We start from the raw sequence: 21,274 nt of genomic DNA, 5'->3' as shown, positions 1-21,274 counted from the left end.
CTGTCATTTCATCCGGCGTTTCTCCGTTGTCTTGACGTTCCTTGGTAAAGAGATATTGTGGTAGAAGGAGCCGAAAGGGCGTGCTAACCAAAACAACAGATTTGTCTAGCCATCATGATTACTCCACTCGTTTCATCTCTAGCACTTCTAGCGACCCTGAACCCCGTACAAGCCCAAAGCACATTTCCAGGGAAAGCCTTCGACCGTATAGCCATAATATGGCTTGAAAATACCGATTACGACCTCGCAGCAGGAGACCCAAATCTTGCATGGCTCGCAAAGAAAGGCATCAGCCTCACGAATTACTTCGCAGTAACCCATCCTTCTATGCCCAACTATGCAGCTGCCATTTCAGGCGACTACTACGGCATCAACCACGATGACATGGTCGCTATTCCCTCCAACGTATCCACCTTGGTAGATCTCCTCGAAGACAAAGGTGTTAGCTGGGGCGAGTACCAAGAAGACATGCCCTCAGTAGGTTTCCAAGGGAAATCGTACACGAACCCCAAAACTGGAGCGAACATGTATGTTCGCAAACACAACCCAGCTGTGCTGTACGACTCAGTTGCGCAAAAGACGGAGAGGCTGGCGAAGACAAAACCCTTGACCATGTTCAAAGAAGATATGGACAAAAACCAGTTGCCGCAGTGGATGTTTATAACGCCAAATATGACGAGCGACGGTGCGTATTAAAGACATTCCGTGCGTTCCCGTAAAAACATACTCACACCCACAGGCCACGACTCCACCGTAACCGTAGCAGGAACCTGGACGCGCAACTTCCTCGAACCCCTGCTCACCAACAAGAACTTCATGAACAACACCCTCGTCATGGTAACCTTCGACGAGAACCATTCCTACGGACAGCAAAACCGCGTCGTGGCCATACTGCTAGGCGATGCCGTGCCCGCCAGCTTAGTCGGCACCACAGACAACACGTTTTACAACCACTACAGCGAGATCGCCACTGTACAGGCAAACTGGGGCTTACGCACACTGGGCCGATGGGACGTGGGCGCAAACGTGTTCAAATTCGTAGCGGAAAAGACGGGCGATACGGTGCGAGCTTGGTCGGGTAAAGTTCCGTTGAGCAACATGTATTTCAATGCGTCGTATGCGGGGAAGCTGAGCAACAAGAACAAGTCGGTTCCTTGGCCTGTTCCCAACACGGAGGCGGTGTATGCAGGGCGGGCTGTGTTGCCGGCTATTGCGGATACGTGGGGGAAGCAGGTTGGGCAGTCTGCGTATACGACTGCGTTGGAGATTCCGGATGGCATGCATCCGGAGGCTGAGTTCAAGTAGTCGCGCCCATGAGTAGAAATTTGAAGATAATCGCTTACATAGAGGAAGAAGTACCAATGAGTACTGAGCTATCGATTGATGGTACGCTTTGCAGTCACGCTGTAACTATAAAGCGTAACTGCAAAGCATACGATCAATCAATAGCCCAGTACTCATTGGTATCGACTGATCCGATATACATTAACCCTAGACTGGGCCATGCCCACTCTATATACCGCTGTCAACTAAACTGCCCATTGTCTGCGCGACGCCTTCTTTGCCTCCTCCATACCCTTGGCATCACGCCGCAACACAGCACCCACAACCTGTATCCTGCCCACATCTGCATAGGCGCCCTTCCCGATTTCCTCTGGCCATATATCGGGGTGTAGGATCGTGTACTCTGCAAGATCCGCGCCTTCTACTTGTTGCATTTTCTCCAAGAAGATGTCATGCCCAGGGTTGGCCGTGGGCATCGCGACACCTGTGTAAACGACGATAACACCAGTCGACGACAAGATCTTCATGCCTTCTTCTACGATGCGTATGGAGAGGTCGAGACCGAAGCCAGCGCCACCATCTGCGTATATGGGTAGATCCTCGCCGTCTGTACTCGATGCGATGTATGGTGGGTTGCTGACAATTAGATCCACACCATGGTGCTTCAGATCTTCAGGCACGGTCGCGAAAAGGTTTGACTCAGCAAAGCCCACCTTGACGCCCGCCAGCTGTGCATTGACACCGGCCAGACTCAGTGCACGCGGATTCAGGTCCAGCCCCAGCGTCTTTGCCTGCGGATATGTCCTCGCCATGTGTATCGCGCCTGCGCCAGCTCCGCAGCAGACGTCTACGATGCTGCTGGGTGCGTGTGGAAGGTGTCGGGATATGGTTTGGAGGAACCCGACAAAGAAGTATGTGTCGGGGCCGCAGAAGACGGAATCGGACGACGCTGGGAAGGAAGAGTGGATGTAGTATAGCGAGGAGACATCAGGATCGCGACTCGGGAGGTTGGGAAGGTACAGGTTGGATACGCGGATGGTGGAGCGGTAGCTTTTGTCGTCATTCTGTGTGATGACGTCGGCTTTGAGGAGGCTTTCGAATATGTCGTCGGGTATTATCGATCGCAGTGCTTCTCTGTGAGGTTATTAGTACTGCAAGATACCCGATACCTCTTCCGTAGACGGCAAACAGTGAAATGTATGACCTACCTAGTACATGACAAGTTCCACCCAAAGAAGTCGTACGCGTTTTGGGCATCTTCCGTCGCGACATTCGAACGTCTTTTCTCCACTACCCTGCCCTGCGTCTCTGGCGACGGACACACAAAGACGTACTTCTGCTTGGCTAGATGTTTAGTCAGGGCCTGGTAGGCGATGGTAGTTTCCGGCATGGTTGGAGGAGTGCTACACGTTTGTCTCCGCGGGCGACTTCATGGCGCAACGCCTCTGTGACACAGCCAACATGTCCAAGTGTCAGTGCACATGGTACCAAGAGTTACCTGCGCCGCGGAGGACAAGCAGGTGTCAGTGTGACGTTGTTGTTAGTAATGAAGGCTGCGTGAAAGCCTTCGTGGATGTCGTGATCTGGCCTGATCTACCCGAATAAGAGCTGTTCTAGACGCGCAGTGCAGATTGCATGCAAAGAACCATCGCTTTTTCCTGTCGCTTGTCGCATCGCTTGCAGTTAATGGACAGATTGATGTCGCGAAGACGTTAGCTCCCACGCGGACGGATCGCGCGCTTTGTGGGGTACGCTTGGCCTAGCTGCAAGCAGTCTAGTGCCAGATGTCGTCACGGATCCATTCCCCGGCGATGACATCGACATCTCAAACGACACCGCTGCGAGGTGTTCATCGTCAGCATGATCTACTGTGCGTGTTTGCCTGGGGGCATATGCTTCGCCACAGCTGCGCTAGGAAAAGTCAAAACCCATGTGCTACTTCATAGCTGGAAGAATGGATTACTATTCACACCAAACTCACGCCTGCACATTACGATAGATTACTCATAATGTTTATTCTACAGACTACTACAGCTGTACTCATTGCGTTTCTTGCAGTCATTGCCTACAATGAAATTCGAAATCGTCTTGCGAAAGGACGATCAAGAAGAAAGGATCTTGAAACCCCAGGCAGCCCAACCATACCCGCCACCAACGATGCCAAACCACCAGTGGATGACGGGACTTTGGAGACATCTCCCACCATTCAGACGTACCACTCAATCGATCCCGAGCTGGAGAGATACAAGCAGCTTTACTACAGACTCCATCATCTCGAACACCACCCCAAAATTCTACCAGAGTGTCGCGAGCTTCTCTTTGGTCTCCTCTCGTCAACAATCGCCGACGCAGCCAAGGAACCTTACAGCGGGATCCTAACCGTCGCAGAGTTCTCTCGCGATGGATTAGATGAGTTCCTCAAAGCCAAGGACGTCGACGTCACCAACCGCTGGGAGGAGTACCTTACGCGTCGCAGAGCCGGTGGATCCCGCGAGATGTTCAGTGACAAGGAGGAAGCGAAGTGGTGGCTCAAGCAAGCAGCACCAGTCAAGTACGTCGATGGCGCATGGCTTGGACACATCAACAAGATTAGCACGCCATTCAAGTACCGTCAAATCACCAAGAATGCCTGGCAGGTCATGTCCGAAGAACTTGGGGACGGCGATCTCGCAAAGAATCATGTCCATGTGTATCGAGAACTGATGGAGGACATCGAAGCTGGACTTCCCGCTGCCGATTCGGAAGACTTTATTCATCCCCGTCACGATCTGACTGAAGCACGCTGCTGGAAAGCCGCCATGGCACAGCTCACCATCTCCTTGTTCCCCCACGAGTTCCTTCCAGAGGCTTTGGGCTTCAACATGGCGTACGAGAGTCTGCCGCTCCACTTGTTGAAGACCGTCAAAGAACTTCGCGAACTTCGACTAAACCCCTACTACTTCGAGCTTCATATTTCCATCGACAATGCCGATTCGGGTCACGCTGCGATGGCAATGGCTGCAGTTACCAACTACATCGAGTTGGTTGCAGAGCAAGAAGGGGAGGAGGCGGTGCGTATTGCGTGGAAACGCGTACAGGCTGGCTACATCCTCGCTGAGGGCTTGCCTACGACTCCCGAAAGTCCATCGCTCAAGGTCCAGGCCGAAGAGCCCTTTCCTCGTACGGGCACAGAGGCGGCGTTGGTCGACATATTCGCTGCAAAGAGCTTTGTTGCTCATAAAATCCACTGTAACAGTCGCCTGAAAATTGGCCGCCGTTCTTTGGTGGACTGGCTAGAGCCGAATGCTTTCAAAGACGCTCAGTGGCAGAAGGAGTTCGTACAAGATTTGAGTAACTGCAAACCTTGGGTCATAAAGGGTGACAGTGAGAAGAGCAGGCTGGTCAAAGAGTTATCATGGGAAGGCAAGATGTTTGGAAGTTTTACTGAGAAGGAGGTGGAAGTCGTGAAAGCGTGGATCGACGAACTTGGCTCGCCCGTTCAGTCTCCGCAGTCTGATCCAAGCGTGTACTTTGACTTCACGGGACAATCTTCTAGTCCCCCGGTAGAAGCCGTGACCCAGGACTTGAACATCCTTACCAACTACCCCGTCCTCGCGACACCAGAACCAATTACTTCGTTCACGACCTCTGACATCAGCAATCTGAGCATCGACGAATCCCTCATTCTCGATTTCAGCAACCTCAATCTCAGCAATCTCCTCCCACTATGGCTTACCTCACCCACTCTACTTGAAGCACTACCCGCAGTACCCGTCCGCGCTGCTGACATGTTCGGCTCCGCCATCGTACGCGTACTTCGCGCACAGACCGGGTTCAGTGCGGAAGGTCCTGGTGTCGCCGGCATGGACGAAGTTCATCGGACCGACGACGGTCACGCTGTCGGTCTTGTGGAACTTGGCTTGCGCATGTGCCGCAGGGAAGGTCTGCATGTACCTGTCAGCTTGAAAGAGGGTGTTGCTTTGGGTAGTGATGTGATTGTGTCGTTTTCACAGTGGATGGTTTGGATGGGTATGCGATGGCTGACTCATCGGGATTTGCTAGTTGGTATGGCTTGGGCGTTCATGGAGATGCACGAAGCGCTGGCTAGATGTCAAGAAGACGTTGCGTTTTTGGATGAAGAGAGTCGAAACGTACTGCAAGAGATCGCGACTAGAGAGAGAAAAGGACTTGATGTCTGCAGAGAAGAGATATTCAAAGACCAGAAGCGCAAGGAGGAGTTTAGCAGAGGTCTCTTCCTAGCAAGACGAGCGATCAAATCATGTTTCACATAGCAATAGTGGGAAGAAGATCATGTGTAGAACTAGGCATCTTACGATACCCATGAATTCATTTGTTCAAAAGGTGGCCCTCAGGGCTAAAAGAAAGAATCGAAATCAACAGCCAGACTATATACAACTCTCCAGCTCAAAAATGTATGTACAATGAAAGACTTTTTAACAAGCCAAGGTAGTCGCCCTCTACTTCTTGAGGGTAAGAAGACCGGGCCTGTAGGGGAGACGGTCGTAGTCGCCACCGGCGTTGGGGTTGCGGCCCTGGTACAACAGCTGCAGGTTGCAAGGGTCGACAGTCATGGTCTCGTCGTTGGTGACCTTGACCAAGTCTCCGTGGGAGATGTCGTTGGTCCAGGTGGCACCGCTGTTGGCCTTGCCGGCGAAGGGGTTCTGCTCGGTAGCAGCGTTGGGGGTCCAGCTGCCGCCGAGGCTGGAGGCAGTGAAAGAGCGGAAGTAGCGGCCACCAGAGCCGACGGCCTCGACGATCATGAGGTACTTCTTGGAGGTTCCGCCCTTGACGGTGTAGACCTGGACAGCCTCGAAGAGGTTGTTCTGGGTGTCGCTCATGACGACTGTGGAGGCAGTGCCGAAGTTGCCGGGGAAGTTGCCCTGGGGCATGCTGGAGCGGTAGATCTTGCCGTTGTCACCGGCGAAGAACAGGTACATGTTGGTACCGTCACCGATCAGGGTCTGGTCAATGGGACCAGTGCTGGAGCCGGAGATGGTTCCAGAGAAGAGGGGCTTGGCCGCACTCCAGCCGTTGGCGTTGGTGGGGTCGGAGGAGGTCTTGTAGGAGAAGGCGGTAGGTCCCCACTGGTAGGCAATGACCCAGGTGCTCTTGGGCTTGAAGTAGAAGAGAGTGGGCGCGACGAGACCCTGGTTCATGGCGTTCTGGGGAGCAGATGCGAGCTCGTTGAAATTGGAGACGAGGCCGAAGTTCATGGAGCCGTACTTGGAGCCGGTGTCGTGGTTGGTGGCGTAGACGAGGTGCTTGCCGTTGACCATCTGGGTGGTGAAGTCCTTGAGGTTGGCCCATCCGGCCTTGGGCTGGGCAAGAGCGTTGGATGAAGTCCACTTGTAGCTGGTGGGAAGCTGGCAAGTCTGGGCTGAAGCAGTTGCGCCCAAGAAGGCGACTGCGACAGCGGGAAGGCTGAGGTCGGTAGGAGTGAAACGCATGGTTGCTGATGTGTGGAGAGACTGTTGAGTGAGTGAATGAGAGACTTGGTTGTGTGGTGAGGCCTTACAGACGGACAGCAACAGGATACTTATACCTCCAAGCCTGATGTCGGACCTACCAACCCACAACGTACACAGCCTGTCACATCGTCTCCACTACGCAGACCACCTCATTGTCTCGACCGATCACATTGGCCTCGGTCATAGCTCATCCCGGCGCTGGAAATTGATCTCCATACCGTGGGTCTGTTTGCGGCGTAGTATATTGTTCCGTTGTTGTGGGTATATTAATGACATGGTGTTTCAAGGGAATTGGCGTACCTGCGCGGACACCAATTCTCCGTAATGCGGGGATTACCCGGCAAAGGGATGCCATGCCGTTCAGAAGCCCGGTTGGGGAAGGCGCCAAGTCATGGTGGGTAATGCTTGATTTCCATGCAGGCTTATGCGGCAACTAACGGTCTGATCGCTAGGGCTGAAGGCTCTATTTTGACGTCTTTCAGTCTCTGCGATTGGTAGTAACAAGGCCATGCAACCATTTTGTTTCAATGTTTAGACGCGACAGAGGGTGGACAGCTGTGTTGATTGCTGGAAACAAAATCTCGGCGGTATTCCCACAAATGTGAGTGGTAGTTAGCTTTGTGATACAGAAACTGCCACCGGGTGTTTACCAGAATCCACTAATCGCGCCACTCAAGGTTTAGTGCCCGCTGTGACCAGATGTCAAAACACCGTGAAACACCCGGTGGGCGGAATCTAGAAGCAGGTGCAGAAATGTCGGTGGCGCAACAATGCTGGTGGTGGTCAGGCCAGCGTTTGAACGATTACAGGCAGCTCAGACGGGATCTTAGCGAGGTTGAAGTTGTTGGCAATGCTTATGCTGCGGCGCATTGATGCCCACCGTCCTGACATTGACACTACACTACGTCAATGGATGTGGATCTTTGTTTCGTTTCAACTGCGCGTAGCACAGGGGAAGATAACGACCGCTTTTGCACCGCCCTGGAGTCGGTGAGTGATCTCGAAGCAGTTCATTCCGGTCGCGCATAGACCATGAGTCTACTGTAAGATTGTACGGAGTGCGTTCTAGATGGAGAGGACGTGGTCGCCGAGTACACCTACCACCTACGCTACTGAGATCATTCCAAGATTCGTATGAAGACGAGGCGGTAGGGTCGGTAGTTGAGTCGACTCGTGGAATTTCTTTGCCCGTGAGTATGAACAGCGGTGGTGTGTGGCGCCACCGACAGTGCTGGCAGCCAAGTCACTTAGAACGTTGCCGAGGAATCAAAGCCGACCAGATGACCGACTCAATGTGGACTAGTAGTAGAAGTCGTAAGCTGAGCGCAAGGGTCGGCACGAGGACTAGGGCTGTATATTGAGCAAGTGAGCCCCTTACCGTGTTGACAGTTCTGGCGAATTCCTGCGACAGTATCTCTCTGCGCGGTATCTTGACTGTATCTTGACACACAACTCGACAGATGTCATCGTACATTCGGAAGCACGGAGCCTATCTTATGGGTACCTTCCGAATCCACTGTACCCCATACCAAGCCTGTAGGAGCCGTGTAGGAAGCTGGGCATCCCAAGACACTAGGCATCTCCCGTGGCTGCAGGAAACGTTCCCAAGACGGATTTTAGCATGGTTCTGGCGCTTAAATGCCCCGTGGGGAAGTAATATAGTTGTCGGCAGTCGCGTGGTTCTGACGATATGTGGCGTCTTGCCTAGAGACGGAATATTCAACGCCGCCCGTTGCGTTCATACTGACACTCAGTTGTAGTGTGGGTAGGCTAACCTGACAAGTCTGTTGAGACTCCTCGCAAAGCAGATATCGAGATTAGCTCCACGGTGTATTCGCTGTCCCACGAGATGGCAAAGTGTCCATATTGGCCTAGGGTTTGTGTGTACGGGATGCAAGGACAAGGAATATTTAGCCGTTGCGAGTTTGCGCAGGCACACGGACGAGCTGGTCGGCTGAGAATACTGCACATTCTGGCTAAGACGTTGATCGTGCAGTACATGTGGGAGGCATGATTGATATGAGGAAGGAAAGCAAGCTGTTGTCTGAGTTGTAGACGAAGCGAGTGCTGACTCAGCCACTTCCCTTTTCGGAATGTGTACGCTGGGGAAGTAGCGACTCTGCACATTCCTCGTTTGCCACTTCTGACGCCGCAAGCTTCCATTTCTTGAGACTGTTGTTTGGTCGGAACGGACATCATGTTGTATTGGAAAGGTCGTTGTATCATTAGCAGATGTATAATGGTTTGGCATTACAGGCATCGCATACCCATCTATTTAGCCTCATGATGAGCCCCTCTCACTGGAATTCGAAACTGCCGGTAACAATTACACTGTGTTGGAAAGATGGCAGGATCGCAGAAGGTGCTGCTACCGCCTAAATCCTGCAGCTCCACTAGCAACGACGGAAAGTGCTCCTCTAGTACCCCAGCCTTATCCCTGGATGAGTTGAGGTCCCTCAAACTCAGATGTCTGAGTACTGGCTATATGGGTGAAGCCGGGGTTTGTGAAGCCATACATGTCTTCATCCATGATGAAATGTGCCCAGGACCGTAAACGCAATGTGTTTCGAAAATGTAGTAGTTGAAGGGCCGTATACTGCAAATCCGTCAGTTGAAGAACCGCAGTGGAAGCAGATGTACGTACTCTCATGTAACACTCAATATATATGTCCACTCAGGCAACTTGCTCTTGCCATACGAACACTCGCACGCGCGTCTGCGCGACTCCGCTGAGTACCCCGCGCGTGTCCTGTGTATCGCATCCGTGTCGGGAACGCCTCAAAGATAGACGCCATCGTCACCCCCAGGCGCCGGCGCATCACCATTCCTCTGTTCTTCAGCCGTGGCACCATTCGTCGCCGGAGCCACACTGCCGTTCGTCACAGCACCATCAACCTTCTCCTCTTCGCGCGGCCTCCACGGCAGACCCCTTACATCCTTGACCTCATTCTTGATCGCCTCCCTCCGCTCCTCGAACCTCTTCATGACCTGCTTGTTCTCCATCAGCGCCTCGTAGCAGTCGCGGTCGTCGTTTTCGCGCGCAAACTCTTCGAGCTGCTTGTTGCTCGATTCGAGGTGTGTGAGTTGGTTCGTGAGCTCAGAGTACTTGGCGTAGAGCGATTCGACGGAGAGGTCTTCGAGGGCTTTGGAGAAGCGCGTGAAGGTTATGGGAGCGGCGTCGGCGGACATGGCGGGAGGTGGTTCGAGAGTAGCGCGTGGTCTTAGGGTCTATTGGGTTCGCAGCAGTAGCCGGGACGTCAGGTGAACTGTGAAGTTGGGGTGTATAAAGTTTTGTGAGCAAGGTTGAGGCGTGAGTCTGTGTGGAACATGACCGCATCTGGTGGCGCAAAAGAACGAAGCTACCCCGCCATACTGCTGAGCTGTTGCCTGAGCCCACTGAATCGTCCACCGCTCTTGTGAACGGTTGTCTGGAAGCTGTTCATGTTTTATCTGCTGAAATGGCAGTATATATTGTTTCTATTTTGTCGAAACTACATCAATCAGTAAAATACTTGATTTTCCGGCACTTTGGCGTACGAGCTCCTCCAGTCCACTTGCCATCAACGCTTACTAATCCAAATTCTAGGGAGTGGTTAACGCGCTGGCCTGCTAGTCCTTCACCGGAAAGTTAGCCAGTTCCTTCGGGAGCGTGTGTTCGAATCACACAGGTGTCGCATCAAATCGATTTTTTTGCCCATGGAGAGGACATCCCGCAAGGAAAACATCTCTTTTTGGTCTGCAAGATCCTGATAACAGTAATTAAGCCCTACGACACATTCCAGGTCTGTTCGGTGTTGAGAACTAGCTTTTTGCATCTCTCCTGGACGTGTATTCTGCTAGCCCTACCCTAGTACACAGAACTCGATATTTCAGCACGTGTATTCTAGTAGAATGTGATACGTGTCCATTGCTTTGATACATACTTCCACTATCTTCCAGGATTCATACCAGGCATCAGATCCGGCTTATCGAGCACCATACCCCGGAGCAGCACCAACTGCCTCAACCCCTCCCAATCATCACCCTCCTCATCACCCCGTCTCCACACCTCCTTAAAACCCCATGCGCATGCAATACGATCCAATGCCGCCCGCTCATCTTCCCTTATGTATCGATCCAGCAGCGGGACACCAGGCCTCCAGACCACTCGGTCGTGGTGATCGTTGTATGTTGTAAGAGCGACGAATCCGAGCGTGCCGGTGCACAAGACATACGTGCTCATGCCCATGAAGGCGTAGAGCTTGAAGGTCCACGGGTCGATGAAGCCGCTGTAGACGGAGAGTTCCTGGGCGATCATGTAGAGAGCGAGTGGGGTGAGGCCGACGAGTACCCCCGGTAAGCCCATCTTTGTGAGTATGCGATGCCGCCGCCATGCAGGAGCGCGGTAGGTGTGGTCGACGACATCTAGGGCCAGTGCCAAGTCTTTCGCATCAATGGCGGCCGTGAGCGCTTCGTCAGCGAGATCAGCTGGAATGACCTGCTTAGCCGACTTGGGCGAGGGCTTGGAGAACTTGGGTGGTGACGAGCCTTCCACTGGGACTGGTTTGTTGGCGTAGAGGTAAAGTGCCTCGGGAATAGTCTTCGGGCGGGCAAGTAGTCGCTGCAGGTGGATGTATATAGCGAGGACGTTCGGTGATAGGAAGACTTTCTCGTGCTTGAGGAGACGCTCAGCGAGCTTCGAAAGATACGACGGCGAGGGCAGGGCATCCAGTCCCAGCATTTTCGAACTCTTTCTTTTCGCCGTCTCCGCCGTCTCATCCCCGTCCAGTCCAGAGAGTATGGCGCCCGCTGAGCTCTGCCTTATTGCCGCCTTCTGTAGTTGAGGCTGGCGTGCGCGTATGGCAATGGCTTCTTGCGCAATGCTGTCCAGTCCTTCAAACGCCTCCATTATAACGTGCTCCTTCTCGACCTTGGGTGAATTGAATATTTCCTGTATTCGCGCCTCCACTTGGGCAAGGTGACTCTTCAACGCCGCAATTCTGTCCGACGTATGTAGGCCGCCATCGTCGCGCGTGTCAATCGCTGCTGCCGTCCGAGATGTTGTCGCGATTCCTCGTACCGATATACGGGGTGTCAGAGTCGTGGTTCGCGCGTTTTGCCGCCGTATCGAGGGTGTTCGGAGTGAGGATGCGGAGAGGAATGCGCGGCGGCTTGCAGGCTTCTGCAGTATATAGTCACACAACTGACATACTGGCCGCGACTGTACGCGCATTGGCAGATTGCCAGGCTTCATGGCGCTGGTGGTGATATCGTGGGATGCGATCACCAAGCCGTCTGCAGGGCACGTTGCTTAGGTGTTTGGTGGGAAGCGATTAAAGTTGCTTATCGATAGGACCGCGACTGGAGGTTGGACACTCAAGTCCTAGCAACATCACGTAGCCTCCACGCTTAATTGGCAGCTGCAAGCAACTTCACTTCATTAGAAATAACTATCCCAAGGGATGATCCGCTGTCCTGAACGCGGAATGAGCCCTGGGAATCACGGGGCGTCGAGACGAGGCAACGTCCACCTGTACCCGAGGCCTACAGCTATTATCCAGAGCTCCGGTCACGATAGGCGACATCCAGGGACGTGTACGAATGAAAAGGGAGCCTTGTACCCTTGCAGTCGATATTTACTGCGGATGAACGCCTTTTGATGAGTCACCCGCAGGCGTGGCTAACGAATCGTACCTCGCCTCGTAACGACTGCCCTTGCCTCTACATCATCTGCGCAACGGTCTCACCAACGTCTTTGGGTTTATGCGTCATTACATCCTAGATGCGCCAACAATGTATCAGCAACTCGAGCGAGCGCGGGAGTGCGCTGAACGTGATCTAAAGCAGTAAGTACTGCGACAGCCGTCAGCTTCCAAAATTAATTACAGCCATAGAGCCAGCCTCAACTGCAAACTTCACCTCCGGAATACCGCATCATCCGAGGATGGCGTGGATGAGAGGCTGCGTCGCTATGACCACTTGACAGATGTTTTACACGCAGCAATTATTCGCTACACGAATGCTGCAAACATGGACGTCGTCGCACGTATTTTGACATTACCACGAGAGCTGCGGGACAACATCTACATGCAGTTATGGCAACCGGACGAGAAACACGATCCGACTCGCAGTGTAATCTGTTGGTGGGAACTGTTCCATGAGCCTTGGTTCAGCATAGACCACGATCCCGACACACCAGCAGGGTTATCAATGCTGTACATGAACCTTCGACCGCAAGTAATTGCCTATGTACGAACTGCATGTGAGACAAACACTGACTTCGTACACCCATCTTTAGGCCTCATTTCATCGACAAGACTTTCGTAGGACCCGTGTTCGCTAAAGAGGCCCTCAAGCTATTCCAGGATATCGTCGGCAAAGACCTGCGCCCAGTTGACGACAAGGATCCCGTAGCTGAATGCCTATTGCTCGACACTTCCGTGGCGGACTTCGTGAGGAGAGACGCATTTGGTGTTGGATTTACCATGGAAGAGCTGGCAAGGAATTTGGATCTGCGTGTGACCTTCCAGTGTGACGCGCTGACTGACAGCGAATTCTCCGAGATTCAGGAGAGCAAGACACACGATCAAGGCTCGCGCACGGCGGATGCAACGGCTTATACACGAGAAGACTATCTTTCAGAGATCAATGACGGCGTCACGGCTTTGCTGGACATTTCACACACTGAACGTGTTACTACTCACAACGAACACCGTCGCCACATGCAGACCCGAGCCAGAGTTGTTACCTTGGCTATACGACAAGAAGAAGACTTGGGCCCGGGCTGGGATCATGGTTCGCTGTTCCTGAAACTTGTCGCTCGCACCTACCATGGGCTGAGAGCCAAAGGCTTCGTAGTCAAAGTCGAGTATCACAGCGAAGAGATCGATCTCAAGGTATTGTTTGAGGATGACGTCTGGACTTGGACGGAAGATGAATGGGAAATCAACCTCTTTAGAAAGAACATGATATCATACATACAAACGTCCGGCAATTCACCCCAGAGGTACGTTTGGGCACAACTCAGGGACCATCTGTTTCGACACACAAACCAAGACGATCTCACCGCATGATTGTACGACTGCGTGCGATGAATATAGAGGCATCAGGTGTGCATCGAAAGCTCGGGATAGACTTGGAAAAGGGCCATTTCGCAGGTCTGACATACGCCTGGCCAGCCAAGAATGGACCCGCCACGTTGATGCCGACGCATGCCAGGTATTTTTGATTCAGTTCGTCAGCTATTCTGCTTGGATGGTGAGTCCGCATCCATCCCCGGCTCCTGCATTTCGCCCAACAAATCTCCACTTCCGCCCACACTACCTCCATCAACCTCGCTGCTCACACTACCCCTACTTTCTCCAAACGTCGCAGCAAACTGCACAAGCATATTACCATGCTTCACACTATCAACAATGTCTCTCGGATCCACACCAGCTCTGATTCTCGCCAGGATCTCACTCGCTTCCTCATCCGGCAGCGACTTGAGCATCTCGAACAACTCTTCCAGGTCTTGATGTTTACGTTTCGACTGAGTGTTCTCTGTTTCCGTGTACTGGCACACGGAATCGCGGGACGTGCATTCACTGCAACTGGGACGGTCGCCGTTGCACTATGGGTTCAAAAGATCAGAAGGCTACTTTGCTGATGTTGCTTTATATACATGCAATGTACTTGGTCTGTCGGTACCTTGGTTTTACGACTTCTGCAGGCTGCACAAGCTAGAGAGACGCGAGCTCGCTTCGGTTGCGATGGTGGAGCCTCGACTCTCGGTGAGGCTGCAGGGAGGAGAGGGCGTAGAGGGCGTGCCGCAGCACTGTCGCCGGAAATAGCTGGACTGGTCTGTTGCGGTTGCATTACGCACGAGACGGCGCCTAACAGGGGTTGCTTCCTTCTTCTGCTTAGCAGAAATCTGCAAGCAATCTGCCAATCCAAAGGAAGGGGAGGCTTCAAGACAGATTCCTACGCGTGCATAAGGGAGGAAAGCATACAAACAGTCGGGGGGCAAAAAAGAGGTGCGAAGAATTGAGAAGTGAAAGGGAACCGGAGAGTGCACAGAAAGGCACACACCAGTCCAAAGGGACATTCAGAAATTGGATTGACTGTACTTGTACAACTAAAGCCGACTTGGTTTATCAGAAAACAATACGACTCACCCTCGCGAAACATCAATATTACCCACTCGCTCCGCCCGCTTGCGGACCAAACGTCTTCTCGATTCGAATTTCTCAATCTTGCCACAGCTTTTGCGATCCCTCACGGATATGTAAGAACGTCGCTAACCACGCTATGCGCCGATCGCGTGGCCTGTAGCGATGCCTTTCGCCACCGGGTCATGGACCCTGCATACGCATCGTTGCAGATGAACTAAACCCGAAGAGTTTACTAATGGGGTTTTCACTTCTTGGTCGCCCCAAATGCGATTGTTGGGATGGGGGGTTCCTGGTTATGGGTTTTTCGGCACTGTTAGCTGGTAGTTTGGCATGTGGGAAATGCGGTCCGTGGAAATGGGTCGCGGTTGATTTGCCCGATGTCAGTTGTATTGGCCGGTAGGTGTGGGTGCGTGTGCCGCAGTGGGGTTTTGAACTACCAGGTACTGCGACTACTACTCATGGTGTTGTGGTATATCGCCGATTGTAAGTAATCTTTGCGACCTTCTGGTACTGGCGAGGGTGTGTTGGCGCTGATGCTAGGTTATAAGCGCCGGTTATAGGCATTTGCTCCTGCCTCGCACTGCCTAGTCATAGCATGAGTTTTCATGGGACTTGAGACACTACACCTATATCCGCAGTTCGTTCTAGCTTTCTGCTAGACTAATCTTACACCCTTCTCGGATGTCAGGCTTGGTTCGGATCGGAAGCTGCTGATCTGCAAGACCGAAACCACAGCTCGCGAGATTTACCTACCTAGTTGTTGTTCCCGCCGCCAGTGACACAAACAACGAGAAGGATGCATGCACAATAGATTGAAACCGGTATCATCTAGACAAGAAGACTCCAAGCTGCAAGCACCAACAATTCCAGATCCACTACAACAAAGTCTCTCACCAGCATAATCGTACCAGCAACACCCCTTTCAATCACCACCTGCATCATGCTCTGCCCACCACATTGGCCACACCCACGGAATCCGAATCCGAACCAATCCCCTGCGCTGATCCACACCCATCTCAAACAGGTAATCCAATTGCGTCAAAGAAAAAAGGTGAACCCATCCCACACCGGCGAATTGTTCCGCGGAGCATCGCCCCAAATCGCGATCACTGTCCTACTCCCAAGACCTTAATCACACTACGCGAGGATGCCGCAATCGGTTTGGGAGACACGTTGGGCCAATGAGAAGCTAAGATTGCGCCGGAACGACGCCCTAGTGGAGCGCGGAGGTTCGTGCCGCTCTTCGCTCACAGACACAAGGCGAGGGGAGCTAGGGCCAGGGTGGAGTTTGCAGAAGTAGGATGTGGGGACTGGTGTGGCCTGTTTGTGGGCCGATGGTTCATGGGTTTCTCGATGTGTTTGCCTTCGTAGCGTGATGTCTGCGATGGCGAATGCCGTGAATTGGACGGAGGCCGGCTTGGCTGCTTGACGAAGCTGGCCGCCTTGTCACGGTTGGGGTGGTACTGATTATTTATAAGCGAGGATATCATTGATTGTGGCCATGCTTATGGTTTGGAGACCTTGATAGATAGCAGTACTAGAAGGAGACATGTACTGCTCGGGCATCTATGTTATGGTATTAGTGTAGAGCAGGCCAAGATTTCACTATACGAGCTTTCGATTGTTCGAGTACTTCGTTGCGAATGAGCGAGTCAGTATTCATTATGGGTCGCGAGTCAACGACCTGGAAATCTCGGCGTTACTATGCCATAGAATCCTCGTCACAGGACATGAAATATCTTCCTGCAATATTGTACCCCATTCCGCTTGACCTGAATCATCACCACCTCAATATTCAAAGTCATCATCAGCACTCGGGCCCTTGCTTTTGCTGACACTCTCCTGCCTCTGGTACATCTCAGCAATCATGCGACTTGAGCTTGCTTGGTCAGGCTTCTTGTCGTCTCTCTCCTTGATGAATCGGGGGAATCTCAGACTGACGCCCTTGCCGCCACCAGACACCTCATCTGCGGCAGCCCTGTATCGTGGAGACAGGGTTAAATCGGCCGTCTTGACTTCCCAGACATAGCGCGGCTCAAACCAGACATCGGGCTGGTCTTTATTGCTGGTAGAATGGGTATAGAAGGGTTTAGGGCGGTCGATAACAATCTCAGAGAGCGTCTTGTGGAGAGTCTCAAGAATAGCTTCCGAGAAACCGGTACCGATGTTGCAAACAGTCTCGTACTTCTCCGTCGAGGGGTTGTAGCAAGCGAGCAGGAAGGCGCCATACCAGCTTGTGCGCTTACCCTTGCCGTAATAGGCCCCCAGGACGACAAGATCCAGAGAGTCGCCCACGCCGGCAAGATAATCTTTCTTGACCTTGAGCCAGTTCTGCGAGCGCTTGGATGGCTCATAGTAGGACTCTGGTCCGTCCAGCATCTTTACCATGAGGCCTTCGCAGCCTTCTTTAACAGAGTCTTCGAGAAGAATTTGGATCTCTTCCAACTCGTTGGTGTTGCCAAACTTGGCGAGTGCAAACTCTCCTTCAACAGGTATGAAGGCTTCATTGAGATGTTCACGACGCTCACGGAAGGATTTGGTCACGAGAGCCTGCGTTTGTTAGTGACGATGCAGTAAGTAGGATTCAAGGAGCTTACCTCGCCGTTCAAGTAGAGGAGATCGAAAGCGAATACGCAGACCTTGACTTTTACGTCCTCGACCTTGACATCTTTCCTCTTTCGCGTCATGAGCTGCTGGAATGGCAACACCTTCTTTTCCACCATGTCCCAAGCAACCGTCTCGCAATCAAGAACGAAGCTTTGGGTGCCTTCCTTGACCCAGGCAGGCAGCTTGGCCAGGATATCAGGGTACTTTTTGGACAAGTCTTCCGAGTTTCGTGAGAAGATGTTTGAAACACCGCGGTCGCTCTTGCCGGCTGTAGGAGCAGCAGTCGCCAGCTCCATTTTTGCGTCGTGAGAGACAAAGTGTATTTGGGCACGCTCGCCGTCGTATTTGTACTCGCATGTGAAGTCCTTGCCTTCAAAACGATCCAGAACTTCTGTGATTGACTTTGTTGGTTTGGCAAGCATAGGCTTGAGTGGTACACCAGGCTGTAGGCGACAGTTCTCTCGTAGGTTCATGATACCGTGTTCAAGCATAGCGGGTATGATGACTTCGTAGCTGGGAAGCTCACTGTAGACGGTCTTTAGCGTGGCTTCGGCCTTTGCCAAGTCTTCAGTCGAGGGCGTCTTGCCCTTCTGTGACATCTCGTGGAAGATCATAGCTTGCGCGACAGCTACCACCACAGTCTTCTCAGCAAGACCCAATCGAAGCTTTCCCTCCAGTGTCCGAACGATGAACTTGGCTTCGCTAGGTCCACCCTTGTCCTTTTCAATGTCAACATGCTTGCCCGAGTTGTGCGCATCAGCTGCCGATAAGAGCTTCTTGATACCGTCCACCTTTCGTCCCTGAGCACCTTGTCCTTCAACAGTAGCAATCCCCATGAGGCCCTTGCGTACGCCTTCTATTGTCAAAGCCTTGGGCTTGAACATGGTAGGCTGTTTGGATCGACTCTTCGCTGCAACAAGTCCAAGATCACCAATCTCGTTCTGGTCGCTCTTGATCTGTTGTAGGTTTCGGCCAGTACTCTCGGAGACAGCCTTCATGATCAGAGACTCACCGATACCAAGCTCGATGCCGGCGTAGTCGGCTGCGAGCTTGTTCACCATGAGCATGACGGTTGGGAGCATGTCAGATGGTGTCAGTCGCAAGACTTGGCGGAGGAAGAGCGAGCAGTGGGCGAGAATCTCCAGACGCTTCGTCGTCATTTCGATCTTCGAGAACGTTGTGCAGAGTGCGGCGTATGGCACTGGCTCACCCGGTTTCCAGTCAGGATATGGGTTCTTGGTGTTGGACGAAAGCGTTGTCTGAACCTTCTTCCTCGCCTTGGTCTTGACCTCTTCTGGCTCCTCCTCGGAGCTCACGATCTCTTCCTCTTCCTTGTTTGAGTCGGCATCATCCTCGGGTACAGGTGACGATTTCGCCTCTTTCTTCTTGCCCTTCGCGACCTTTGCCGGCGCTGACACTTCCTCGTCGTCGTCCTCTGGTGTTGCAGCTTTCGGTTTAGCAGCCGCCTTCTTCGACTTTGCTGGTGCTTTGTCTGCCTTTGGCTTCGCAGCTGCTTTCTTTGGCTTCTCCTTCTCCTGCGCTGGCTTTCTCCGTTGTCGTTTTGTTGGGGGTTCTTCTTCGGATTCCTCCTCCTCCTCTTCTTTTATTTGCCTCTTCCTTCCAGTTTCGGAGGTTGTACTGTCGACTTCCATCGCATCGTCATCCGTCTCTACCTTCTCCTTGGCAGGTGCCCTGACGTCTGCGTCTGAATCGACATCGTTATTCTCTTCTTTCTTCACCTCTTCTGGCGATGACTTAGGTTCCTCTTTGGCCTCTACGTCTTTCTTTGCAGGCTTCGGCCTCGTGGAGAAGGAGAGTTTCGACTGTTGCTTCGCTGCGTCGCCGTTGGGTTTCCCGAAGAACTTTCTGCAGAGACCGTAAGCATTGTCCAATTGGCTCGTAGGAGAAGTCCAATGCCGTCGCCGCACCCTAACGTAGTCTGAGAAGACTTTACATACCCGAGAGTGGCCTGCTTCGGAGCCATGGCTACGAAAGTGCGAGTGTCGTGTGCGCCACCAGGCTGCTGAGGGTAATTGCGGCGTAGAAAGATGGAAGACGACTGCAACAATCGGATTGAGGGCGCTGACTTTAAATGGAGTCGGGTTGTTGAAGTGCAACAGGCAGCGAAGCGGAAGGGCATGGTGTTCCAGGCGGCAGGCGCGTCCACGGGTATCAAAGCGCGCCTCCTACGCGCTTGCCAAACGCGAACCTCGAGCGAGCAGACCCTTGCTGATATCGCGTTCACGGGAAAACTGAACAAGTGCCTTGCAGCCTACATTAGTGTTGGAAATACACTGCTGTGAGATGCAAAGTCAATGTAGTTCTCTTAGCTTTTCTGTCTATAGTTGTGCTTTGCAGAGGTAGCTGTCCTATTTTCCCTTGGATGGGGTGCTGACATCATTACACGCCATGGACTAGGCGGCATCTCCAGCATTGACATCTGCAACTTTGCAGCTCTACAAAACACCGTGTATACTAATATTAACCGTTTTCAAGCTGGCGAACTACTTCTGGAAACGTTCGGAGCCGTCTACCTCTACCACCCCATCCCAGCCCTCGTCGCCGCCGAAAATGTCGAAACCATCTGCGGCACCTCGCCTCACGCCACAATTTTGCTTCAACCAAACCGCACTGCGAGGTCAGCACTCCCATAGACTTGCTAGCCAGCTCACTAACTAATGCGCAAGTCGGCTGAAACAGACTTCCTCCGCATATCACGCGGTGCAATCGACGACTCCATAACACAGAACCTCAACGCCCTCCTCACACCCGCACAACGAGGCTTCGACCCGACTTCTACAAGCACACGACAGCTACCGTCGCCTGATCACGGTCGGTCGCTACAGCCAGAGCAATGTGAGGGGTTCAAGGAGAAGGTGCTGTTCCCGAGCTGGGCAGTGCGATCAGATGTCTTGGACTACTGCGCGGGTGTTGCGACATCGCCAGACCCAGACGATCCGGACAGTGTACTACGGCAGATCGAAGACGCCAAAGCGAGAGAGAGGACCGTGGATGAGCGATTAGATCCATACTCGGGGCGCTACTTCCCACAGGAGGCGAGGACGGAGAGCTTGGCCATGCTCATGCGCAATGAGAGGGCAGTCGAGAAAATTATACGGATGAGGACGTGGAGTATGCTGGGTGAACGGTGTGGCATTACGAGCGAGTCTGCTGAGGTGGCGTTCGACAAGTGGAGGGACACACCACGGTGATGAGGTGGACTTGTGTAGACGGTGCATAGATACATAATGTGGCAGAGCATATAATCTCATCTCATTGCATATCTAGACGTGGCCATGCGGTCTGAGCAGAGAACGTGATGTGCAGCCAGCTACAGGGCCGTTCCTGCGCCATCGAACGCGGGCAGGGCGATATGCACAGCCAAGTTTAACCCCGATATACCCTACATGTACCTAGGTAGCAATGCATCGCTGATGGTAGCTTGAGCGCACTCTGGTATCGCGTGTCTTTGAAGCATAACGTCTCTCTCAAGTCGCAACGCGTTGAGCTGAGATGCCCCACAAAAACTTCGGAAAGTTCTGCGCAGCATCGTAACATCATGTTTGCGCGATAGACAAGACAGCATCATCTCAGCGACCAGACTCTGATGAGTTGAGCGCCGAAGCCAGAACTGAATCACAAACTGCACATTCACAGACAAGAGGTGTCCCACACCGTCCCACAACTCCAATCCATCTTTTCACGGATAATTGCAATTGGTAAGGATGACGGGCGGATATCGATCTACGGGGCCGGGAACGGAGAACTGTCCACAGAGAAAGG

General features: G+C 52.8%; 8 protein-coding genes across 8 annotated transcripts; 3 read left to right on the top strand and 5 right to left on the bottom strand.

Annotated features, from left to right (window-relative positions):
* Positions 1-114: 114 nt before the first annotated feature.
* Positions 115-1,305, top strand: J4E90_005861 (uncharacterized protein; the record flags this gene model as incomplete). Its single annotated transcript, XM_051435412.1, has 2 exons — positions 115-685; positions 740-1,305. 2 exons carry the CDS (start codon positions 115-117, stop codon positions 1,303-1,305), a joined length of 1,137 nt encoding a protein of 378 aa, XP_051290270.1.
* Positions 1,306-1,529: 224 nt separating this feature from the next.
* Positions 1,530-2,674, bottom strand: J4E90_005860 (uncharacterized protein; the record flags this gene model as incomplete). Its single annotated transcript, XM_051435411.1, has 2 exons — positions 1,530-2,418; positions 2,493-2,674. The coding sequence occupies 2 exons, from the start codon at positions 2,672-2,674 to the stop codon at positions 1,530-1,532; spliced, it is 1,071 nt and encodes a 356-aa protein (XP_051290269.1).
* Positions 2,675-5,741: 3,067 nt separating this feature from the next.
* J4E90_005859 (uncharacterized protein) lies at positions 5,742-6,731 on the bottom strand (the record flags this gene model as incomplete). The annotated part of the gene is made up of 1 exon (XM_051435410.1): positions 5,742-6,731. The coding sequence occupies one exon, from the start codon at positions 6,729-6,731 to the stop codon at positions 5,742-5,744; it is 990 nt and encodes a 329-aa protein (XP_051290268.1).
* A 2,799-nt stretch (positions 6,732-9,530) lies between these two features.
* J4E90_005858 (uncharacterized protein) lies at positions 9,531-9,941 on the bottom strand (the record flags this gene model as incomplete). The annotated part of the gene is made up of 1 exon (XM_051435409.1): positions 9,531-9,941. One exon carries the CDS (start codon positions 9,939-9,941, stop codon positions 9,531-9,533), a length of 411 nt encoding a protein of 136 aa, XP_051290267.1.
* A 739-nt stretch (positions 9,942-10,680) lies between these two features.
* Positions 10,681-11,985, bottom strand: J4E90_005857 (uncharacterized protein; the record flags this gene model as incomplete). Its single annotated transcript, XM_051435408.1, has 1 exon — positions 10,681-11,985. One exon carries the CDS (start codon positions 11,983-11,985, stop codon positions 10,681-10,683), a length of 1,305 nt encoding a protein of 434 aa, XP_051290266.1.
* A 776-nt stretch (positions 11,986-12,761) lies between these two features.
* On the top strand, positions 12,762-13,804 carry J4E90_005856 (uncharacterized protein; the record flags this gene model as incomplete). Its single annotated transcript, XM_051435407.1, has 2 exons — positions 12,762-12,946; positions 13,030-13,804. The coding sequence occupies 2 exons, from the start codon at positions 12,762-12,764 to the stop codon at positions 13,802-13,804; spliced, it is 960 nt and encodes a 319-aa protein (XP_051290265.1).
* Positions 13,805-16,672: 2,868 nt separating this feature from the next.
* Positions 16,673-19,475, bottom strand: J4E90_005855 (uncharacterized protein; the record flags this gene model as incomplete). Its single annotated transcript, XM_051435406.1, has 3 exons — positions 16,673-17,434; positions 17,482-19,357; positions 19,450-19,475. The coding sequence occupies 3 exons, from the start codon at positions 19,473-19,475 to the stop codon at positions 16,673-16,675; spliced, it is 2,664 nt and encodes an 887-aa protein (XP_051290264.1).
* Positions 19,476-20,062: 587 nt separating this feature from the next.
* On the top strand, positions 20,063-20,703 carry J4E90_005854 (uncharacterized protein; the record flags this gene model as incomplete). Its single annotated transcript, XM_051435405.1, has 2 exons — positions 20,063-20,129; positions 20,192-20,703. 2 exons carry the CDS (start codon positions 20,063-20,065, stop codon positions 20,701-20,703), a joined length of 579 nt encoding a protein of 192 aa, XP_051290263.1.
* Between the last annotated feature and the right edge of the window lie 571 nt (positions 20,704-21,274).

The sequence above is a fragment of the Alternaria incomplexa genome (assembly GCF_024043165.1).
Source record: "Alternaria incomplexa strain BMP 0042 chromosome Unknown scaffold_8, whole genome shotgun sequence".
In the NCBI taxonomy this organism is placed as follows: domain Eukaryota; kingdom Fungi; phylum Ascomycota; class Dothideomycetes; order Pleosporales; family Pleosporaceae; genus Alternaria; species Alternaria incomplexa.
Note: the sequence above shows the minus strand (reverse complement) of the source record. Positions and strands in the feature narration are given on the sequence as shown.